Source organism: Silurus aristotelis (assembly GCF_946808225.1).
Source record: "Silurus aristotelis genome assembly, chromosome: 22".
Classification (NCBI taxonomy): domain Eukaryota; kingdom Metazoa; phylum Chordata; class Actinopteri; order Siluriformes; family Siluridae; genus Silurus; species Silurus aristotelis.
In genome coordinates, this window is record NC_139595.1 from 7,239,902 (window position 1) to 7,264,083 (window position 24,182).

Consider the following 24,182-nt stretch of genomic DNA (forward strand, 5'->3'; position numbering starts at 1 on the left):
ACTTTATCCAAAAAAAAAGCATGCGCTACCCTTACACTTTCAGTACGAGTAAAGTTTCAGGTTGAACTGGTTTGCTTTTTTTTAACTGGAATGCGTGTTGAAATTCTTGTTTGTGGGCATCATATGTGCATTACATCTATTATTAATAATATCGATACTATATAGAATCATTTTTCATTATACCTTTAAATAGATCAGGCTTACAGGTTATCATATATATTTATATAGTTTTGCCATTGAATAGGTTTGGGTTAGAATAGGCTCAGGTTGTTTATCCCTGTTTATCTCCTCTGGATCCCTGTTCATCACTTCCGAGGGTAGTTGAGTATAGGGAAGATTTATTGTGCAGCTTGTAGTCACACTGAGGATGTGTGGGTCAATACAGCATCAATCACACCACTAGTCGTGTAAATGTACCGAACCATTAAGAACAGATTAGAGCTGCTGTTTATTCTATACATAAAGAAAGAAACGTAGAAAGAAAATTGTTCCTTTATTTTGGTCGTTACAGTGGCTTTTACTAAGACCTTTCCCTGAAGAGGAGCAACGCAAGTGAATTGTTGTATGTTAGTGTGAATGTACGGTAGATTTTTGCAGGTCTAAAGATTACAAATTGCTGGAAATTTATATCCCAACTCTCAACATGTCAATAGTCTACTGTATATCGGATGAATAATGTCCTGAAATGGGGGACTTGTCTCAGTGTTTCGTTTTAATTTAAAGCTCTCTGAATTCATTGAAAGCAAAACATCTAGTGTTAATAGTATTATAATAACATTGTTATGGTTGACAAGCATGATAGTGAAGCGAGGAAGTAGGGACGAAAGCAGGAAGTGGCAACTCTGATCCGTAGATTTGCTCTATGAATAAATTAGTGACGAATAAATCTAGCTCTCATCCCTTGTTGGTGTCTGCTGAGGTGGTCGTTATCCTTCCTATTCAAATGAAAGTAGGTTAATATGGTGGAAATGGCAATGCCACTGACCTAGTTGTCTTACAGACTGCTGGAGGCAAAACACACAGTCACAGATGTCTGATCTCATGATTGTTACTGTACTATGGAGGGCCATGACTGTGTTCAATGCACTATAAGGCTTATAGGATTTAAATGGAGGATTTTATACACTAGAACTGAGGTTAAACCATGCTATTATACAGAAGGGCAATACTTTGTACTTGTGTGTATTTTTATGTGGGTTTGTCTCTCAGAACAGCTGTCTCAGTAAAAAGGATGCAGGAGTGTGTGGTGTAACGTCTGCTTATTTCTCTTTGTTGTAGTCTCTGATTGAAGAGCAGCAGTCTCAGCTGAACCAGTATGAATCTGCAGCGGGCCAGTGCGTGAATGAACTGCAGAAGGCTCAGCTACAGGTTCAGACACTTCAAAATAAGATCCAGGAGAGTGAAACCAGCAACAAGGTATTGAAAGATCTTTTCAAACAAACTAGTTTTCCACAGTTGTGTTGTAGTGCCACATCATAAAATAGCCACCATCTTTCCTGAGTGTATGAATCAAGCATTTAGACCTGTACTGTTCTCGTGATTTCACATGCACTCATCCACTTGGTTTATAATTTTTTTTATATAAATAGCTCAGAGCATGATGGAGAATTCATAACTTTCTCTCATGCAGTACACAAAAATTTTCAAATGACGGATTTTTCAGTTATGAATTTACATTAATGAAGTCTTTATTTTGGATTTTGTTTTTCAGAATCTACAGGAAAAGCTGAACGAAATGGAGACTGAGCTGCATTCTATCAGGCATGCAGCTCAGAATCAGGAGAGGACCATCCAGAGCCTCACTGAAAATCTTAACACTAAGGAAACAGAGGTACAGAGGGTTTAGTTGATGCATGTTAGAAGAAGTATGCATTTAGAATGAAAATGAAACTATGAAACTAAACAAAATTAAATTGTAAGCAAACTAACCCTGCTGCAATTGTCTAGAATGTCTTTGTATACTGTAGATTTAAGAATTTGCTTTAAGAGCACAAAAGGGCCCCACATCTGTTTCAGCATGGCAATGTGCACAAAGCAACATGGTTTGCCAAAGTTGGTGAGAGAACTGATCTCAAATCTTTTTTTGTATTAATTTTAATCGTGGAGTGCTAACCAGACCTCCATGACTTAAAATCTCACTTATACGCTTAGATCTGAATGAGCACAAATCCCTACAACCATGTTCCAAAATGCAAAGTGCTTTTATAGCAGATTTTTGTCCAGTTTCTTTAAGGGTGCCAATAATTCTGAAAGAATTATTAAAATGTACAAGTCAAACCTGTCTTGTTGGAATAAATATGATCACAGGTAAAATGCAAAGCAGGATGGAAAGCTCATATTCTGTGTGTGTGTGTGTGTGTGTGTGTGTGTGTGTGTGTGTGTGTGTGTGTGTGTGTGTGTGTGTGTGTGTGTGTGCAGTCACAGGAGTTATATCAAGTTATAGAAGGACAGAATTCCACCCTGTGTAAGCTTAGAGAAATGGCCCATCGCACTCAACTCCAACATTCACAGGTAAATGCATTTCTGATTCTTTTTCTACCATTTCATCCTATGCAGAAATATGTCATTTTTTTCCCTCCTTTTTTTCTGTCGCCAGATTGTCGAAGGGGTTGACCTGAAAAGTGAAGTGGTGGCACTGCAAAGCTCTCTCTTCGGCTGCCAGCTGGAGCTGGAGGCCAGTCAGCGAGCACAGAGACAAAGCCAGAGGGTGGCAGAAGACCTGGCACACGCTCGTGACCGCCTGCACAGTGACCTGGAGGCGGCGCTGCAGCACAGAGAGACCACCGAAAAGTACAACCAGGTAGAAACAGCCGATAAAAGATCGAAAGACAGAAGGGAATTGTGGGGAGGGCAGCTAAAAAATGTTGAGTCGTACGTCATCTAACTGCAAAGCGAATACTGTGAAGACTGTCGTATATAGAAACTACGCTTCAGTACAGTATGGTCATTGTGGGTTTTTTCGTGTATTGCAGGATTTGCGCAGCACAGTGCAGCAGCTGCGTTCCGAGCTACAGGTAAAGGAGTCTCAGCTGAAGGAGAGCGAGGCCGATAAACACGCCGAGGTTTTAGAACAAAACAAAACCATCTCAGAGCTACAGTTTTCGCTAAGGGAGAAGGAGAGAATTGTGCAGGTTTGCAGATAGTCAACTTAAATTGAATCATGCTTTAAGCCCATGGTTTTATGTCTTTTTACTTCCACAAATTTTATTAGGTAGCTGTACAAAAGGCACTAAAATACACATATAATTAACACATAAAATCAAGAGTTGATGAACACCTGTCATATAACATTTCCTAGAATGCAGCAAAACCACAGCAGCAACATTTTTAACATTTTATGATTTTTCCACAAAGCCTTGACTTTAAACTCTTTCTTGTTTTTCGTGTATGTGTGTGTTACAGGAGTATTCAGAGCTGCTGGACCAGCCTGCTGAGACTGGCCGACCCAGAGACGCCCTGCTGGACAAACTAAAGTGTCGTATTCGTGACCGGGACAAAGCTTTTGAGGTACTGCATTCACACTGTATTATAATAATCCAGCTGATCATCATATTTTCCATTCACTCAGTACCATTGTACAATGAGTATACAAGGCATCAATTGTGCATCGTGCGCCTTCTTAGCGCTCTATAGATGAGAAGTTCCGCTGCTTGGAGGAGAAGGAGACGGAGGTGCGCAAGCTGCAGTTAGCGCTTCGGGAGAAAGAGAGAGACCTCGAGAGACTGCGCTGTATTTTGACCAACAATGAGGAGACAATCACGGTGTGATGTTTTCTTTGTTTGTCAATCGGACATCTTACAGAGCTCAAATTATTCTCTGTAGGTATTAATGTGTATATATTTGTGTAAGAGCAGAGTCTGGATGGTCTGATGCGCAGTAAAGAGCTGGAGTTGGAGCAGACTCAGGAAACATGTCGGAAGCTGCAGTGGCTCAAACAGCAGTGCGACGAGAAGCATGCAGCCGCGCTGCGTGATAGAGACAACATCATCGCACAGCTGCACACTACGCTACACACACGCAGCAAAGAGACCGAGGTAAACATCAAAACAAGACCATTGTGTACACATGTCTGGCATGTAAACGGTTGTATTAATTTATCATGGTGAGTTTAGGACTCGTTTCAGTTAGACCTGATAGACCTGTTTCTCTTCCTGAGTTTTCTTCACTGATCCAACTAGTAACAGCCTTTTGTGAGAAACAACTGCATATAGGGGTAAAAACCTGTAACTATTGTATATGGTTATTTACAGATTATCTTGATACTTGATCACCGAATTATATGTTATTATACTTGGGTTATACTACTTTGCTGTTTAAGTTTGTGTTTATGTTTGTATCAAAGGACCTGACGGCAGCGCTGCTGGCTAAGTTCTCCCCAAGTCCTAATGAGGTAGTGGAGGAGCTGAAGTCACGTCTGGCCCTGAAAGAGCGCCTCTTCCAAGAGATGCTGTCTGAGCGCAGCAGGCAGACTCAAGAGCACCACACACTAATTCAGGACCTCCTCAATACAATCAGCTCCAGAGACCAGTACATCAAGGTAAAGCCAAAGAATAGACAATCGACATGGGTTTGAATCCTATCTTCTGAGAATATTTTTTTATGGAAAAATTTTTTTTTAAACCATCCTAGTTTTAAAGAGTAGTGTGGCTTTTACTGAGACTTGCATTATCTGTATTGAAATGTTTTGAACTGGAATTGGATTATAGACACACCCATGCAGGCACCTCTTAACCATTGTCCGGTTTTGTTTTGACATATTCTGATGTATGGCTGACCCTTTAGGAGAACGGCGAGAGGTTGAGAAAGGTGATAACCGAGCGGACCAGGCATCTGCAGGAGATGCGCAGGCAGCTCTCATCACGGGAACAGGAGCTGAGTGATGTGAGACGGGACAGGGAGAGGGAAAGAGAAAGAGGAGCTTCACACGCTATTGAGATGGACAGATTTCAGAGTATACTGAGAGAGAAAGAAAGCCTTATACAGGTAAGAGATGTGTATATTTAGGCACATTCTAACCTCAGAGTTAATGTGAATGTAATAGTAAATGTGGTGAACTTGCTGTGTAGGATCTGATGCAGAGTCAGGAAGAGGCACAAGCAACCTCCAGATCATCATCTACACTAAGTATGTTCACTAATAAGACGTTTGTGTTTTCGGTTCTATTGTTATTAGGAAAAAAGTTGAGTAGTGTGTGTTTTGTGCAGGATCAAGGGATAGCAGCTCGGAGCTGGAGATGCAGGCTGTCAAAGAGGAGCTTCAGATCGCCCTGAGGAAACACAGAGAGGCAGAGGTACATACACACACTCACACACACACACACCCTCTCAATTAAAATTGCTTGTTATTTTGGCTTTTTGTTTGATCACCTTCTTCTTCATGTTCACAGCGAGAGCTTATGGAGTTAAGATCTGCTTTGACCAAAAAGCCTGAAAATCGCATTAACACAGATCCCCAGGTTTGCAACAGGAATAATTTTATTTTCTAATGATTGTCTTTCGTAGTTGCGATAGAAAAAATCCACATTTAAAGGGTTATGGCATGCTTTTTATTAATTACGATGAAAAGAGTATGTCGTTCAGTACGTAATTTGGTATGACTTTTTCCACAGAGTGCTCTGGAGCAATTGGTGTCAGAGTACCAGCAGCTAAACCAGGCCCTGAGAGCTGAGAAGAAGCTTTACCAAAACCTGAACCATATGAAGTCCACAGCAGACAGGTCAGGGCCTGGGCCTAATTTGATGATCAGCTAACATTATTACATTATTGTATTTTTAATGTTAAATAATAACAAAACTCTTATTCAGTCATGAAATAGAAGCTTTTGGATTGTGCATTACATTAATGCATAATAATCACACATTTTTTTAATCCTACGTGTTATTTAGCCTAAATATATATAAGCAATAGGATATCCATTTATATTCATAAAAAAAAATCAGCAAAAGGAAATCCTTTAAAAAAAATGTGAAGTGACTACTTTGGTGCTCTACTACTTAGATACAAATTTATAGTTTTAAAAGGATTTAGCATGCATTATAATTCACTATTGGATTATTTGAATGGTCTTGTTTCATTGCTCGAGCAGTGTGGAGAAGACGCAGGCGCTGCACATGGAGCTGGACACAGTTCAGGCACTGCGCGGACAGCTGGAAGAGGTCCTGAGCAGGACCCGAGACACAGCTCTGGCACTGGACAGGGCAGTTAAGGCCCACGCTGACTATGGAGGTGGGCTACAGCAGAGTTTGGGCTGCAAGTTACAAAAGGCCACCGGGCCAACAGAGGGCGCCGTTCTTAGCACCGTATAATAAAGTGTGGGTCTGAACCAAGAAAAGCACTTCAACTAACAGCAAAGTGTACTAACAGTGTGGTTATTGTGGACACACAAAATGGCAAGGCAAACAAATGTGACTTTTTCCATTCATTTCTAACGTGTGTATGTTTTATTCGTTTCGCTATAAGTGTTTGCATTTTTTGCTTTTTGGGTGCTTTTGTCCGTTCTACCATTGCTGTGTATTGTGATTCTTGTGTTTATATTTCCTTGTGAACTGCTGCTATCTGCGTAGTCTGCTCATTTCATTTTGGAATTTTATTTTATTTTTTAAGTTTTTCGTCATTTCCACGCACAAACACAGATATGCCTAATATATTCCAGTCAAAGCCTTAAGCTTGATGTGCTAAAATCTGAATTTGGGTCAGGAATTCTAGTATGGATTTTGCTTAATTGTCCAATTTGCTAATTTTTTGCTAATATATGCAAATGTAAAATGCAGTAACTGGTATTTGGTACGCAGCACTGATTAGCTGGTAGTTGTGGCATCCTGCATGGTATCCCATAATTAAAACAGTCTTTGTCACCCTTGCTGTTGAAACATGGTGCCAAATGAGATTTTGACTTGTAGGTTTATCAACAGAATAAAAATAAAAAAGTAGGTCATGTTTATGTAAAACACAGTAAAGGAAATAAACCTTAACCAGCTTATATGGTCAGAACTGTTTTTTTGTATTTTTTATTTCTTTTTTGACAACTATAATCATTAGTAAGATCATATAGTTGACATGTAAGGAATAAAAGCATGACAGGGTGTGCTGATAACTTCACTCCCTGAGCTGTTTTATTCCTCTTATAACACAGCAATTTGCCAAAAGCATCTCATTTTCATCTATTGAAGAATGACATATCATTTTTAATCTGTTTACAGTTGCAATTAATGTTTGAGAAAACCAGCCTTGCGTGCTTTTTCTTTGTCTCGAATTTAAAACAAAAAATACATGCCGTTCTTTTACACTCCACCCCAAAGATTGTCCTGTACATGTCCATGTCCCTCCCTGACTGTTACAAAGCACTCACATTGGAGACTCATTCCAAAAATCCCAAATGAATGTCTGCTCACAGAAAAAAATCACCATATCAGCAATGACACATTAATTATGAATCAAGAATCTGCTGTTCAAAGGCCCGTGAATGAACTTACTATACAGACAATAATATGTTAATCAGAATTTACAGTGCTGTGGTATAATTCGTTAAAGTACAAACACTATTGGAGCATAAAATCTTCCACCTAAGGTAAGTATATAAGAACTACATTAATTTTATACTTTTATTTGGCAGTCAATTCAATATTGTCCCCTAGCGTCCATGGACACATGCATGCTAACCATGCATGCTAATGTTTGCATGCCTACTATTTTACAGCCAGGGTTATTTTATTTTTATTTTATTTTATTTATTTTTTTAAAGGGTAATCACGAAACATTTAGTTTGACATCAGCACATGAACAATTTTTTTTTTTTTTAATCCTGTATTTTCTTAAATGCTTCCACAGTGACACAATCATAAAATACAGTCTAAACACACACACACATAATGGCCTTACTATAAATTGTCACAGTCTAAACCCTTGTAAGAGGTTTTCTTAAAAATATTTACTCCTTTTCTCCATTTATATTGGCTACATTTTATGTCATGACAAATATGCATTTTTATGAATCATGGACAAATTACGACTTTATAAATAATTCAAACTTGGATAGCAGTACAAATTAATTACGTTCATTGTTGAGGTCTACTGTTTTATAACAGCATGACAATGATTAAACATCTCTCGTAGTCAAAGAAAATTAGTGTTTTGCTTTGAAATAAACAGCTTTAAGAAATCACATACATACTGGATAAAAGCAGGCTTAATCCCAGACCCAAATGTACCCTTCAGCCCTGGACCAAATGAATTTTAATCTGTTTTCATATCAAATAAGCCTCATGACATCACTAATCTCTTTTACACAAAAACCTCAGATTTTATTGGTGTCACAGAACTAAGAGAACTGACCACAGGTCAGTGTGAAAATGTCACTCAGGCTTTTTCTCTGCCTGTAAGTAAATAGCCATGCAGCCAAAACCCATTAGAGGTCTGTAGAATGGAGTGGTTTATAATGACTCACTCATAGCCTAACATGGAGTCTCGGCTTATATAACTTGTTCTGTACTTTCATACTCTCAAAGTGTGTGTGCGTCTCATAGATCATGGATCTAGAAACATTTACCCTGAACAACCTTTCTTTTTTTTTCTTTTTTTTTTGGAATGGAATATATACTGACCAGCTTGTGTCCATTTGTTTGCCTTGTTTGTGTGTGAGAGAGAGGAAAGGGAGGGAGGAAAAAGGGGAGAGAGAGAGGAAGACATGGGCTGGACTTCAGGATAGTTGGCTTAGAGCTTCCTGAGAGAGTTTTCCATTTGAGCCTCATGACAGGGAGTGAAGGAGAGAAACGTTTGGAAAACACATTAAAATAGAGTCCTCGTTTTGAGGCTTAAGGAGCAAAACATATAAAAAAAAAAAAAAAGAGGGAATGTGAAAAGAAGACCAATACTAGTATTTAAAAGCAAAGGCCTTCAGAAGGAAAAAAAACTATTTACTTTTTTTTTTTCAACTTCAGACTGTATTCTTGTGTTTAGAGTTCAGCACAGACGAGGACGAGGATGAGATCGATGATGACGAAGATGAAGGCAGTAGCAGTGAAGAATTCACTGACAGTATAGAAGAAGATGTAAAACTGTCTGCTGAGAGTTTGGCTAGCACAGAGGTAAATGGAAACACACCATGATTAAAAAGGCTTGTACTGACTACTAGTTCTGCTGTACTTGTTTAATGATTCAGAGAATGTACACATTCCATGCTGTTAATGATATGTATGTTCTTAAAACCCTCATGTCTGCAAAAAAGAATTTTGTTTGCTAGTTTGTGGGGATTTACCTATAGCTCATTATTTCACTGTATTACCAGGAAGTGATTCAAATATTGTATTTTCATCTGTTTTAGTGATTTCACATTGTTCAGTTCAGCCAATGTAACGTTCTCAAGCTCTTAGGGTCCAAGCATTCACACACCTATAGCTGAATACCAATCCTTATTAATCCCACTGTAGTTATTTATTAATTCAGAGTATCACTAAATCATTTGTATTAACCTGAAACTTAGGGTCTAAAAAGCAACCAGTGACAGTATTCAAACTGGTGTTTGAACTGGTTTATTTGGGTCATGCCTGAATTTTCTTTAAATAATGCCCTTTTTCACATACCATGAACTGTTGTGTTGGACTTGTGGCTTAGATCATAGACTTCATGATGTCACCATGATCTATGGGTGTGGCTTAATTGATTGACATGATGCTTGTTTTTCTTTTTTTTTCTCTCTTTTTTTTTTAAAACACACTTGCATGTGTGCAGATAAACAAGGTTTGTGAATAAAAACAGTTTTGAAAAAAAAAACACAATTAAAATCCCTTAATAATGAAATAGTATAGGCGTTATCTGTGTGACTTATGTAGACCAGGAGAATTTTCCCTGTCTAATTACAAGCAATGGAAAGAATGGAAATGTCTAAACTGAACAAAAAAAAATATCATACAGACACTCTATCTTCACTCTCTAGTGTGTCTCTACAGTATTGTGCAACTCTTGCTTTAATCTAGTAAGTAAACATGAGCAAGTCTAGGCAATAAGAATCAGTGGAGCCATGTTTTGTCTCCTTGTGTCAGAATGTTAAGGTGTGTGGAGGGCCAGTGAGCAGGGGGATATCCCAGGAGGCCATGAGCGGAGGATGGCAGAATGAGGTGGAGCAGAAGAAGAGAGAAGAGATAGAGACAGCAGGAGGGAAAAGCCAGATCAGCCAGGTTGACTGTACCTCAGTGTCTCAAGACAGGTAGATAAATTCATACATACACCATTCAAACATACTAGAAGCAAACACATACCGGTACTCTGCTTTAACTGGGAGATCTGGATTGGAAAATAATAGAAACGTTTTATTATTGAATTTTTATGCCACCCAGGTGTACTCCAGCAGACCACAAGCTGGAAAACCACAAGCTGGAACTGAATGAAAGTGGATCCAGATCGGTGCAGGGTTCCGGATCCGGATGTGAACTGGGAACTGAATGTAAAGTATCTGTGAAGTGCAGAAGGTGGGAGCAAAGTGAAACAGACAGGCTGAACCCCCATGACCAGCAGCAAACCCACATGCTCATAGAGGAAGAAGAAGGCGAATATGATGATGAAGAAGAGGTAGAGGAGGAGGAGGAGGAGGACATGCGCCCCTCTCGAGGCAAGCGTGGCCTCCCAAATGTGACATTGAGAGAAGGCGTGGGGAAGAGAAGGTGTAACAGGCCTCACTCTCTGGACCTCGGAGTGCTGCTGGCCCATAAAGATACGAGCGAATCTAGAGCGCAGGTAATGTGATACAAAGAACAGTTTAGCATTCAGTAGTAACTAAACAACTTAGGACATTAGGATGAGTAGTAAATCTCTGGAAAAAGGATAAGACAAGACTATAATCAGAGTGTCTGATTGTGTTACGCAGGAGATTGAGGGAGAAAGTGGTGGTTCTGCAGGGTTCTGGCAGCATGTCGAGGCGGGACTACGTGAGCATGCAGAGCGTCTCCGTGGCGACCTTGCCCTGAGCCGCCAGGAAAGCAGAGAGCTCCGCGAGAGACTGATGGTGTCCGAGGCCACTGTACACGCACAAGCTGACCAGCTTAAGGAGTACAGAGAGCTACTGAGTTCGTGCACACACACACCAACACATACACAGTAAATTGGACTGTACCTTTTTAATGCTAGGTCTACATCTAAACCTAACCTTAACCAAAAGTGGAGCCAAAATTAGACATGTATCTTTGTGAGGACCTGAGAACATAAAAAACAGCTAAATCTAAGTTTATCTATCAAGCTCAGCATTTGGGTATGCTGTAAAGCACACCACACATCTTAAGAAGCATTTAGAACATGACGCAGGACACCGAGTCATGTGTTGTCCCTTAGGCTTCGACACATGAGGACATGTTTTGCTGTGGTGTCTCTCCCTAGATAAACTCTAGTCTTTGTCGCTAGGTTAAAAAGGCATTTCATAATATAAAGCACAGCTCACAACATCACAAGTGTATAAGTACCTCTGTATTTGTCTCGATCAGTGAAATCTTGTTTGTAATAGATTTCACACAAATGCATTTAATTTTATTTGTTTTACACCTTCGAGTTTGGGGATTTGAATCTCATCCCTGCCCTGTGTGCATGGAGTTTGCATGTTCTCCATGTGCTTCAGGGATTTTATCCAGATACATCCAGATTCCAAATTCCTCTCCTACTCCAAAGACCTGTTGTAGAATGAATGCCATTTCTGTAATGTGTGTGCAATTGTATGGGATGACACCATCTCCAGGGTCTCCAGGCTCCCCTGTGGCCCTGAGAAATGTATTTAAAGAAATCATGGTTCATATTTAGAAAGAATATAAAAGTCTTAATGTGCATCTGTGTTCTATTGTCTCTGTGTCTTACAGCGGATAGTGCAGTGCAGCAGGACAGCAAACAGGTGCAGGTGGATCTGCAGGATCTGGGCTATGAGACCAGTGGGCGAAGTGAGAACGAGGGTGAGAGAGAAGACACCAGTAGCCCTGGTACGCTAAAAAACTCCATCGCACGTTAAATCAATTTCACTGCATAATCAGATATCATGCAATAATAAGACAATAATCAAATATCAACACACTATCAGATGCCAGACTGCAAAAAGTCATGAACACACTACAGCTACCAAACAATATAGTAATTGTTTTTCTGAAAAAACTATTGTTTTACTGTTTTTGTGTTTTCTGCAGAGTATGATGATGTGGAGCTGTGCAACTCTCTTCCATGTCCATCATATAGCAGTGTTGGTAATTCGTGGCATCAGCTTGGTGACAGCTCCCAGCCGGACGACATGTTAGTGCAGGACCTGCGTGCACAGCTCTCTCGCTGCCACAAAGTGATCCGTGGACTGCAGATCCGTGTGCGTTCACTTTCCACTACCTCTGACTATGCTTCCAGCCTTGAACGCACACCACGCAAGGTACAGTTCAGGTTTACTCACTGTTCAGGTGTCACTGTGACAACGCTCTCCAAGACATATTATAATATATTCTATTATAGACAAATGAAAGGTTCAGGAGGTGAAAAATGTAATGAAAATGAAAGAAATTTATTTTCACATACATTTATAGTCACACGTTTTGGATCTCGGCAGAAGCTAAAGGCATTTGATTGATTTAATTATACTTCACCCTCATTGTCTATGCTTAGGTGAACTGGGCCTTCCAAGCATCTACTGCTAACAGTGGCGTTGAGGAGGATGAGGGCTGGCAATCAGACGGGCCAGCTCTTGGACCACTGAAGTCCAACAGGGAGCTACAGGAGCTGATATCACGTGTGGCATCACTGGAGAACCAAATCAGCAACAGCAAACTGGAAGAAAAAAGAGGGACAGAGGAGGGGAAGAGTGCCACATGGCCTGGGTGAGAAAGATTAATACTGACAGTCAAAGTGGGTTGCCGTTTAACGTTCTATCCATGATATTCATTGCTGTAATGTTTATGGTGTCGATATGTGTTTTCAGTTTGATATCTGACTCCTTACTGTTTGCATCTACTCAGAAAATACAACACACTGATCCAGGCTCAAGCTCGGGAGTTGTCACATTTGCGACAGAGGATGCGTGAGGGACGAGGAATTTGCCATATCCTCACGCAGCACCTGGGCGACACCACTAAGGCCTTCGAAGAGCTGCTCCGTGCTAACGATATCGATTACTACATGGGCCAGTGCTTCCGAGAACAACTTTCCCAGAGTTCCTCACTCACACAGAGGATCAGCATTAAGCTCAGTGGACGTGAGTATACACACAGACACAAAGATTAAGCTTCAGTCCAACTATAGCAACTGTTAGGATAGGGATTGTCTGCCTAGGGTCTAGTAATGGTATGAATGTAATATAAAGATTGAGATTTATAAGGGTATAATTGTTATATTTCACATGATGTTGTCTGCCCCTTTGTATCACAGGAGATCGTTCAGAAGTTCAAGATGACAAAATGGGCCACGAGCTATTAGCTTTAAGGTAATCTATCTATCTATCTATCTATCTATCTATCTATCTATCTATCTATCTATCTATCTATCTATCTATCTATCTATCTATCTATCTATCTATCTATCTATCTATCTATCTATCTATCTATCTATCTATCTATCTATCTATCTATACACACATACACAGAAATCGCCCGTTTTACTACAGCTGATTATTGAAATTAATAAATAAAATTATAATTATTAATTATAAAATTAAGTAAAATGTTAATAATGTACAGTACAGTACTCACTATAAATGTGATCGTGTACTGTATTTCTACAAATTTACACAAAATTCATCTCGCAATATTCTTGCAAATGTTTTCTGTGTGTTTAAAGTGTGTGGGAGGATGATTCACGGCTTAAACAATAAAAAAACGCATTTTTGGGGTGGCATGCGGCTTATCGCGTTTTTTCCGTTTATCGCGGGCAGTTTTGGAACGTAACCAAATTATTACTTCCCACACTATTAGTTTTTTAATTTTTAATCAAGATGATCAAGATGGACATGGACACAAATGGATACTTTATGCAAATGTATGTTTATTATTAGTGAAACCATACTCAACATAGAGCATAAAGACAAAATATTCTTGTCAATGTTTTAAAGAAATTATGGTGTTTTAATTTACGTAAATCATCAGGACACCAAACAGAACTTTTGCTCTGTTTCCACACGGACGGTTTTAATTGCCAGATGGCGCATTTTGGTGCTTGATTTGATACTTGGCGCATCAGTAAAACAAAGGTTTAGTGATTAAAAGTTATAAATATATATTTTTTTTATTATTATATAGTGATGCTTAAAGTGTAAAATAGTTTATACACACTATGTGGATACAAGTATGTGGACCCCAATTCCTGTTATTTAATAGACTTTCATTTCTTGCAAATCTTCTGGGAAGATTTGTAAGCACCCAAATTGTATGTGATTTTTTTACATTTCACAATTTGTCCCCATTTGCTGTTATAAAAACATCCACCCTTCTGGGAAGTTGTTCCACTAGATTTTGGTGTGTGTTTGTGGAGATTTGTGATCATTTAGCTCCAAGGAACTTAGTAAAGTCGAGTATTGATGTAGGGTGGGGGGGGTCTGGGGTGCAGTCAGTGTTTCAATCCACTTTTAAGATGTTCAATAGGGATGAGGTCAGAGATATACAGTAAGGAAAAGAAGTATTTGAACACTCTGCTATTTTGCAAGTTCTTCCACTTAGAAATCATGGAGGGGTCTGAAATTGTCATCGTAGGTGCATGTCCACTGTGAGAGACATAATCTAAAAAAAAAAATCAAGAAATCACAATATATGATTTTTAAACTATTTATTTGTATGATTCAGCTGCAAATAAGTATTTGAACACCTGTCTATCAGCTAGAATTCTGACCCTCAAAGACCTGTTAGTCTGCCTTTAAAATGTCCACCTCCACTACATTTATTATCCTAAATTAGATGCACCTGTTTGAGGTCGTTAGCTGCATAAAGACACCTGTCCACCATATACAATCAGTAAGAATCCAAATACTAACATGGCCAAGACCAAAGAGCTGTCCAAAGACACTAGAGACAAAATTGTACACCTCCACAAGACTGGAAAGGGCTACGGGGAAATTGCCAAGCAGCTTGGTGAAAAAAGGTCCACTGTTGGAGCAATCATTAAAAAATGGAAGAAGCTAAACATGACTGTCAATCTCCCTCGGACTGGGGCTTCATGCAAGATCTCACCTCGTGGGGTCTCAATGATCCTAAGGAAGGTGAGAAATCAGCCCAGAACTACACGGGAGGAGCTGGTCAATGACCTGAAAAGAGCTGGGACCATCGTTTCCAAGGTTACTGTTGGTAATACATTAAGACGTCATGGTTTGAAATCATGCATGGCACGGAAGGTTCCCCTGCTTAAACCAGCACATGTCCAGGCACGTCTTAAGTTTGCCAATGACCATTTGGATGAGAGGAGTCATGGGAGAAAGTCATGTGGTCAGATGAGACCAAAATAGAACTTTTGAGTCATAATTCCACTAAACGTGTTTGGAGGAAGAAGAATGATGAATACCATCCCAAGAACACCATCCCTACTGTGAAGCATGGGGGTGGTAGCATCATGCTTTGGGTTGTTTTTCTGCACATGGGACAAGGCAACTGCACTGTATTAAGGAGAGGATGACCGGGGCCATGTATTGCGAGATTTTGGGGAACAACCTCCTTCCCTCAGTTAGAGCATTGAAGATGGGTCGAGGCTGGGTCTTCCAACATGACAATGACCCGAAGCACACAGCCAGGATAACCAAGGAGTGGCTCTGTTAGAAGCATATCAAGGTTCTGGCATGGCCTAGCCAGTCTCCAGACCTAAACCCAATAGAGAATCTTTGGAGGGATCTCAAACTCCGTGTTTCTCAGCGACAGGCCAGAAACCTGATTGATCTAGAGAAGATCTGTGTGGAGGAGTGGGCCAAAATCCCTCCTGCAGTGTGTGCAAACCTGGTGAAAAACTACAGGAAACGTTTGACCTCTGTAATTGCAAACAAAGGCTACTGTACCAAATATTAACATTGACTTTCTCAGGTGTTCAAATACTTATTTGCAGCTGTATCATACAAATAAATAGTTAAAAAAATCATACATTGTGATTTCTGGATTTTTTTTTTAGATTATGTCTCTCAGAGTGGACATGCACCTACGATGACAATTTCAGACCCCTCCATGATTTCTAAGGGGGAGAACTTGCAAAATAGCAGGGTGTTCAAATACTTATTTTCCTCACTATATATAGCATGATCTTTCATTTGAACCCATGTAAAGCATATCTTCATAGTGCTGACTTTGTGCACATGTTTGTGAAGTGACATCCTATACAATTGTGTGCCTCCAACTTTTTGGTAATGTTTTAAAGAGCCAGTAAAAGAACCGTATATGTCAGGTGTCCCAATACCTTTGTCAATATAGTGGTTTTTTTTTTTTTTTTTTTTTTTTTTTTTATATAATTATTGTAATATTTAATTGTTTACTGAATTTAAACAATATAAGAGAAAGATTTGTCTACTAGCTTTTTTGTTTATGATAAATGTCTTAGGACCCATATGCCTTTTTGGGAATTTGTTTTTTAAAGATTTTGTGAAATAGCCGCATAAAGAGAGAGATGTTGGATTCTGATGTATTTTTTTGAGTTCAAATACCAGCACCACGAAGCTACCCATATTGAGCTCTTGAGCAAGGCCCTTAACCCTCATCTGCCCAGTTTTATAAATGGCATAAATGTATGTCATTTGGATAGGGGCATCTGTTAAAACCATAAATGTAAATCTGATAAAGTGATATATTACTAAATATAGAAAGCTTGTGGCATTTGAATCAGACTTTCAGGTGCTGTATATTTAATAAAAGTGAAGAAACTAAATGTAGAGATGAACTGAGATAACAGTGTATGATGAAAGTGTATTGTTCTCAAAGTTGAAAGACGGCAGTGTATTGCAGGCATTGAATTTTTTGCCTTTGTTGTCTTTAACACAGCAAATCACATTTCATCATTTCTTTATGGATGTGTGTGTGTGTAGGCTGAGTAAGGAGCTCCAACAAAAGGACAAGATTATCGAGTCTCTCCACACAAAGCTGCAGCAACGCCCTGACACACCCTCCAGCAGCCACGTCCCATCCGAGACAACAGACCAATCTGACCGTACTTCGTTTGTCTCCGATGAAAGAGCATCGATAAATGAGGACTTGGAACTGTGTTCTGACGTGGATGCTGTCAGCGAATATGTTCAAGAAGAACCAGCTCCTAGATCAAATGATACAGGCATGTAACCTCACACAGACACACAGTAAGAATGAATATGCATTCGACTATATAAACATACACGTATAAATTAAATGATTTAATCTTACCCAATTTATTACGTTATGAAAAGGTTTGGTTATAATGATCAAATATCATTCTTCACTAGTGTAAAAAGTTAAATTTCTTTTATTGGATTTCATATATTTTTGAAATAATTATCGGAAATAAAAATATATATTGTCATTGGCAGCATATAAACGTTTGCATAAACACCAACGTTACCAATGCCCAAATTCACTGAGAATAATCGCATCTCAAAGAATGTCCAAATCTCTTTCAGGCCCTACTTTCTTTCTTCCTGTTTTAACCTCTTTTCAGTCCCCTATCGCCCCCAACAGATCAAAACAGAGTAAGACAGGTAGGCGGGGTCTTTCCGTAGAATCATGACTGAGTGCTTATAGTTAGCTGTACTGTTTACTTTATCTGCATACACTCTATCTCACCCTCCTTTACCCACCTCTAGGTGTGTATTCTGCTCCCTTGTATGGTTCTTTGCCCTTGGCTCAGACCCAACCCTGCTCCCACTCCTCAAATAGCTTAACCTCTGACCCAATTCCCTTTTTTGGGCCACTGACACCAGCACAGCACCGGCAGGGTCTGCACAGACCACCAATCCGAAGTGAGCACACAGCTTGTGTGTGTGTGTGTGTGTTTTGCAGTGTTGTTGTTTTGGCTCCTTTTATAGTTTGCATTGATAAAATTTACATTCACCACATTTTCCTTTTACAAAAACATAATATTCTTACAGACAGAAAGATCTAACATTCACAGGAAGTACTTTTGTGTATGTCTAACATAAACCTACACCTACACTTATAAGGAGGTTTTTTTTTTTTTATTGTGTGTGGTGTCTAACAAAAGCTTCTTTGCCTGCTGAAAAGAATATTGGAACAAATTGCTAGAAACTCACTAATCATAAAAATGATGAAGCCCTGCCTCCTACTGAAAAAATATTGCTGTGTAACTATCTTGACCCTTTTTTCGGAACATTTACTGATTACAGCCCGAATCCTAAACCAACCTTTTCCCTGTGTGTTGAAATCAGGTTTCAGTTTACCACATTCACTGAGCAGCTATCCACTGATGGGCTCTGCACTACTTGATCCATCACATTACGCCCAGCTCTCTCATCATTCCCTACACCAGCCTCAGAAATCAGAAAGCAGCCTGGTAGGGAGCAATGCACCATGGGACATGGACAACATGATTCAGCCAATCATAGGAGAACCCGGTTACCAGTCAGGAAACAGCCATTCGGGTTTGTCCATATTTCCTCTTTAGCTCTCCTATATAGCGACACACTTCTTCGCACACTCAATCTAAAGATAAATTCAGAATTTCAAAGACATGTTTTTTGTGTTTTCAGGTACGGATTTGATCGAGGAGCATTTAAGTGAAATTCGTACTCTCCGCCAACGTCTGGAGGACTCCATCAGGACTAATGAGAGGCTGAGACAGCAGCTGGAGACTCGTCTGGCCAATGCTGCCAGAGATGGAGGTGAGAAACACAGAAAATTTTATATAAAATTATGTAGAGATATTCTTTATGTCCTTGTTTTAATCAATTATTCTGCCTATGTAATAATATTATAAGACCTTAGAATTATTTTCTATGTTGGTTTAAAACCTCTAACATACGGTAAACTCTTCGAACCGTTATATAAGTAAAATTATAATATTTTTTTGCAATTTTTTTTTTGTTTTTTTTGCTTCACAAAGAAAAGAAATACAAACAAAGAATAGTTCTGTTAAAAGTATCATCTTCACGTATGTCTCACAGCAGCACCCACAAATATCTACATCCAAGGCTTGGACACTGTCACTCAGCTGTCAAATGAGATCCGAGTGCTGAAGGAGGAGAATCTGAATCTCCAGTCTCGACTGCAGGCAAGCAGGGGTGAGTCCAATCACTCTGAGATAGGTTACACACTTTTCAGGGAACTTATCTGGATTATGTTTGCATGCTAAAATCAGACAATATGACTGTTTTATCGACAAAAGTATTGGGACACCTGACTTTTTCATCCATGTGTATTTCTTCCTCCATTTGTTACCGCAAAGTTAGAGGAACACAATTGTATAGGATGTTTTTGGATGCGGTGGCCTTACATTTCCCTTTTTCTTCACAAGCACACCCCAAAATCACCCTAAAAACAACCCTGAAAATCTTCCCAGAAGAATGGAGGTTATTATAACAGCAAATTAGGATTACATGTGGGATGAAGGGGATGTTCAAAAAGCACATATGCATTTCAGGTGTCCACAAACTTTTGTCCTTATAGTATAGTTCAAATAAAGAGTGCCACTATATATGGTATAATATATAATATCTAAATTACCATTTAATATATGTATTTGGAATAAATATTAAACATACAGAGAGAGAAGAGCTACACTATAACTAATATGTATTGGTGTTACGTTTATTGGAATTATTTGTCCTGTAGACAACAGTGAGGAGGTGGAGCAGTTACGGGAGGTGGTGCTGTCTGGGCGGGCACGGATGAAACAGGCGGAGTTAGAGGCGGAGCAGTGGAAGGAGGAGCTGAGGAGGCTTCAGACACACACCTGTGAACAGAGTCAGCAGATTCAGCAGCTACGGCAGGAGAGACAAAGCAACCAGGAGCACAACAACAGGTCGGCCATTACTGCCCTTCTATTTAAACAGTGAGCTTTACAATTATTTTGATGTAAATGGATAATTTGCTGACCATAGTGGTGTTTTTACTTTCTCTTAAAGGTCTGCATTTTTGGAAGTGTTTGTATATATGTGTAAGTGACATTAATGTGTGTATGTGTGTGGGGCGGGGGGGGATATGTGCAGGTTGCAGCATGAGGTGAGTCTGCTCCAGCAGCAGCTTTCTGAAAGCAGGCAGCTGCTGCAATCCCTGCAGTGTGAACTCCAGCTGTACGACAGAGTGTGTGCAGGGAGCAAGGGGACCCCCGCAGGTGAGACGCAACTCCTGCACGGCAGCATGATATTTTTCCTGAATACGTTCTTCCTGATATATAAGTGTGTGCAGAGGAAAGTGTGAATATTTGTGCAAGACAGTCTTCATTATTTCAGCAGCAGTTCTTAGGTATAGTGTCTATACTAAAGAAAACGTAAAACATGAGCACGATAACTGCAGATCTGTATGGAAGCATTCCAGCAGTCATAAGTGCAGACATCTTCAAGCCATAGAGTAGTAATTCATCAGGATGAATTGTGCAGGTCCAGAGGGCAAGAGTACATATTGCAACAAATTAAATTTGTAAATAGGGCAATAGTGTTTCAGTGGTTGAGCTCTGAATCTCTGATCATGAGGTCAGGTGGTTTAAGCCTCAGCACAGCAAAGCTGCCACTACTTGGCCCTTGAGCAAGGAACTTAACCCTGTCTGCTAGAGGGATGAAGTACCACCCTGACCCACCAGCTTCCTGACAAGCTGGGATATGCGAAAAATGTCAATTTCCTTATGGGATTAATAAAGTATTATAAAAAAAAGTGGAGCTTGTCTTGGTCTTTGATAAAAACTAGTAGCACAGAACAAATCCATAATCAAAGCTGACAACACATTAGATTCCAAAACGAGTTAAAAAGACATTGTAACACAGCAAGATGTAAGTCCAATCATTTTAACACAACAAGATAGATGACTAATGTATATTATTTATAAATTTGCTAGCTATTTAGCTAAAGCTTGTCTTTTACAGTTGCAGTGTTGCTAATTTTGTAGCAACTTTAATAAAAAAAATTAAATCCAGCAACTTTTGGAGCATGTTGTCCTGAATATAGAATCTCAATAACCAATGAATGTCTCCTGCTGTTTCCCAGCAACCAGTCAGCAATCACCACTGTTTATCCCAACCTCACAATTCTTTGTTGTTCTTTGTTTACCTTCTTTCCTGGAGATATTAACAGTATTCATAGCAATCAAAGCAAGTCATCATTTCCTTCACTACTAATTCATGAGAGAAATCACAGCAGTTTGTACATTATTTAGGGTATTAACCCCTTAAAACCCCTTAAAGTACCATGATCAAGATTGAAATCCTCTTTCTGATTAATGCATATCTACATATTAGCTTTACTATAGTACATGATCAAAAACAACAAAAATAAATAAATAATAAGTATCTGACTGTCTCTTCCTACCTGTACACAGGTTACCTGTTCGAGTTGCCGTACTCCTCTGCTCCAGCTGTGGGAGAATTCAACCAGTTGCTGGTGGAGGTCCGGGCTCTACGGGCCCACTTAGAGCGCAGTGTCCAAGAGAACAGTGCTCTGAGGATACAGCTGCAGAAACAGCTGGAACAACAGCTTTCCTCTGCCGGTTTAGAGCCGAGACCTTCATCTCTCATGCCAGCCAGTCCTCTGCGGGACGCCTTGTACAGGAGGCAGCTGCTGCATGGTGAGACAGCGCTATAACACAAAGCATGTTAGATTGATATACAATAATCTATAAAGCATACAGCTACAGCATGTGATATGTGTCACATGTCGCTGACTTACAGTATATAACCTGCTTAGCAAACAAAAATGTTTGACCCAAAGTGTGCCTGAATATTTATAAAATATTTTAATGATCATAATTTTAAAATATATTTAAATAATCTGGATATTATCATTCAGTTCAATTGTAGTGTGTTTAAATCATAAACCATACTTACACCTGATTTTTTCAGCCATATGTGGTTCCTCCTTAAACTGTTTCCACAATGTTGGAGGCACAGAATTGTCTTTGGATGCTGTAGCTGCTTTGGATAAAATTTTCCCTTCATCAAAATCAAAATGTCCATGTGCACAAATTAAACTAAATGAAGATAATGTTTACGTGGGTTGGGGTGGAAGATCTTGACTGACCTGCGATAGAGTTCTAACCTCACCTCTATTGAACACCTTTGTGATGAATTGGAACACTGACTGCACCCCAGGACTCCTCACCCCACATCAGTACCTGACTTTACTAATGTCCTAGTGGCTAAATGAGCCAAAATCTAGTGGACCATTTTCCCATAGGAACTGGAGGTTATAAAAGTAAACAGGGACTAAATGTGGAATGGGATCTTCAAAAATCGCAGACAAATCTTATGGTCATGTGTCCCAAACTTTTGTCTATTTCACTATCCAATCAGAAATGTAACAGCAAACAACAGTGAGTAAATAACAGTGAGGAATCCCTTAAAAAAGGAAGTAGAAAATCCCTTACGTTGGCTATTATTATCCTAACAACAAAATAAATAAATCCATAAACATGGATGAAAAGTTTTGTTTCTAACAAATTTGGCAAATCTGACTTTGAACTAGGGCTGCAACTAACGATTATTTAGATAATCGATTAATCGGACAAATAACAAATAAGGGGTTGTTGCAGCCCTAGTTTGAACTCTCTGTTGTATTGTATGCTAATTGCTGCATTTTTTCTACCAGCTATACTGTAAGAAAAACTGAGATCATGAGAAATTATGATATAATATTGATCAATATATTTATACATTTAACAGCAGGTTGCATGGGTCTTGTTCAGTGTGCATGGGGTGTTAACTTGCTTGTGTGTTCTGCAGATCCGTCTCCCTCTCCTCCAGTGAGAGATATCGGTCCATTCCCTTCCGGTCCTCTGTGTTCTCCTTATTCGGAGCTTGAGGACAGCTCACTCACAGCTAACGGTGTGTGCACGAATAAATTAAATGTACAAAATCAATAACCACCGTTTTTTTTTTTTACTTATAAAACACATCGAATTATGCAGTCACCAGAAAAGCAAAGAACTAACCGGAATTTGTGAAGTGACCTTGTTTATTATTAGCTTATTATTACTTAATAACTTTATGCCTGTGATGCTTTTGCATTAATTGTGAATTTCTTACATATGCTGCACACTTACTTAAAGTACATTTTGAAGAAGCCAATTTTAGATGCAAATAGTAATATACAGTTCTTTTATATATTTATTTATATACTCAGAGTACACACATCCTTCACTCAATTAGAAGTACAGATACTCATGTTTTAAAATACTTTGGTTCACTCAAGTTAAAGTAAATAAGTTTCGGCTCTGACATGTTCTTAAGTAAAAAGTTGCCATTACGACTACCTGTTTTAGTGTCACACTGGTAACTGGACATGATATTAATAAATTATATTAACAACCTCACATATTGTTATCTAATAAATGTATCCAGGCTGAACACAAGCAGAGAAAAGATAATGACGATCAGGTGATCATCAGTCATGTTTACATCGCTGACTCCCACTGTCTCATCCACATTATCCATACTTTTTGTTGCCTTCTGCCTCAAGTCTACTTAAGTACAGTAACTAAGTATTTGTACTTCATTACTTCCCATCTCTGTTTATACTTACACTTACATTGTATGTCTCAGACACACTGGAGCCCCATGCAGATTTGGAGGGTGATGCCCCGGATGGTTCATTCGCTAACCGGAATGGGCGCCACACCATCGGGCACGTGGATGACTTCAATGCTCTACAGCAGCAAGTTATGGAGGGCAGAGGGTTGGTGCAGAGGATGGAAGCCACACTGAATACATGCCTCAACACTGCACTAATGGAGGTCAATCCCGGAAAGGTTAGTGTGCACATTTCTTCGGTGGTTAACAGCAAAGTTTTTTGTTCCCCAATGAATTTCAGAGGACTTTCTTGAGCCTTGACTTATAATATTATATAATAAATATAATGTACATTAGTTTAAATAAACTTTATGGATGCAATTAGATAAGCCTAGTAACACGTTTCACCTGAAGTAAAACCCTCACATTTCAGGAAACATTTAGTAGATCCTCTCAAGGGACAATACTATAAAAATTAAACATATATTCAGATATACAGTAGTCATTGTGCATCTTCTATAGCAGTACAGATTTAATGTCCTCTGAAAATAACTCAACATACAGCCATTTTTGTCAAAATA

The 24,182-nt window shown here is 39.2% G+C and overlaps 1 protein-coding gene across 22 annotated transcripts in view; it reads left to right on the plus strand.

Moving 5' to 3' along the window:
* LOC310717446 (myomegalin) overlaps nt 1-24,182 on the plus strand; it is a 64,831-nt gene that overhangs the window by 34,393 nt on the left and 6,256 nt on the right. For 4 of the 22 annotated variants that reach the window (XM_083525415.1, XM_083525419.1, XM_083525426.1 and 1 more), the window contains 34 exons: nt 1,279-1,416; nt 1,712-1,831; nt 2,419-2,511; nt 2,597-2,800; nt 2,973-3,131; nt 3,403-3,507; nt 3,624-3,761; nt 3,855-4,034; nt 4,343-4,537; nt 4,783-4,983; nt 5,067-5,124; nt 5,205-5,290; nt 5,387-5,455; nt 5,609-5,715; nt 6,085-6,224; nt 8,955-9,082; nt 10,037-10,200; nt 10,331-10,727; nt 10,858-11,056; nt 11,834-11,950; nt 12,152-12,381; nt 12,612-12,823; nt 12,962-13,197; nt 13,371-13,425; nt 16,987-17,228; nt 17,551-17,628; nt 18,316-18,528; nt 18,637-18,768; nt 19,051-19,167; nt 19,718-19,907; nt 20,095-20,219; nt 21,417-21,662; nt 22,816-22,917; nt 23,635-23,840. In XM_083525415.1, coding sequence (XP_083381541.1) covers nt 1,279-1,416; nt 1,712-1,831; nt 2,419-2,511; nt 2,597-2,800; nt 2,973-3,131; nt 3,403-3,507; nt 3,624-3,761; nt 3,855-4,034; nt 4,343-4,537; nt 4,783-4,983; nt 5,067-5,124; nt 5,205-5,290; nt 5,387-5,455; nt 5,609-5,715; nt 6,085-6,224; nt 8,955-9,082; nt 10,037-10,200; nt 10,331-10,727; nt 10,858-11,056; nt 11,834-11,950; nt 12,152-12,381; nt 12,612-12,823; nt 12,962-13,197; nt 13,371-13,425; nt 16,987-17,228; nt 17,551-17,628; nt 18,316-18,528; nt 18,637-18,768; nt 19,051-19,167; nt 19,718-19,907; nt 20,095-20,219; nt 21,417-21,662; nt 22,816-22,917; nt 23,635-23,840 — 5,382 coding nt within the window. Of the gene's footprint in view, nt 1-1,278; nt 1,417-1,711; nt 1,832-2,418; nt 2,512-2,596; nt 2,801-2,972; nt 3,132-3,402; nt 3,508-3,623; nt 3,762-3,854; nt 4,035-4,342; nt 4,538-4,782; nt 4,984-5,066; nt 5,129-5,204; nt 5,291-5,386; nt 5,456-5,608; nt 5,716-6,084; nt 6,225-8,954; nt 9,083-10,036; nt 10,201-10,330; nt 10,728-10,857; nt 11,057-11,833; nt 11,951-12,151; nt 12,382-12,611; nt 12,824-12,961; nt 13,198-13,370; nt 13,426-16,986; nt 17,229-17,550; nt 17,629-17,733; nt 17,890-18,315; nt 18,529-18,636; nt 18,769-19,050; nt 19,168-19,717; nt 19,908-20,094; nt 20,220-21,416; nt 21,663-22,815; nt 22,918-23,634; nt 23,841-24,182 lie in introns of all 22 variants that reach the window. The other 18 variants (XM_083525416.1, XM_083525420.1, XM_083525428.1 and 15 more) reach the window with 9 other exon arrangements.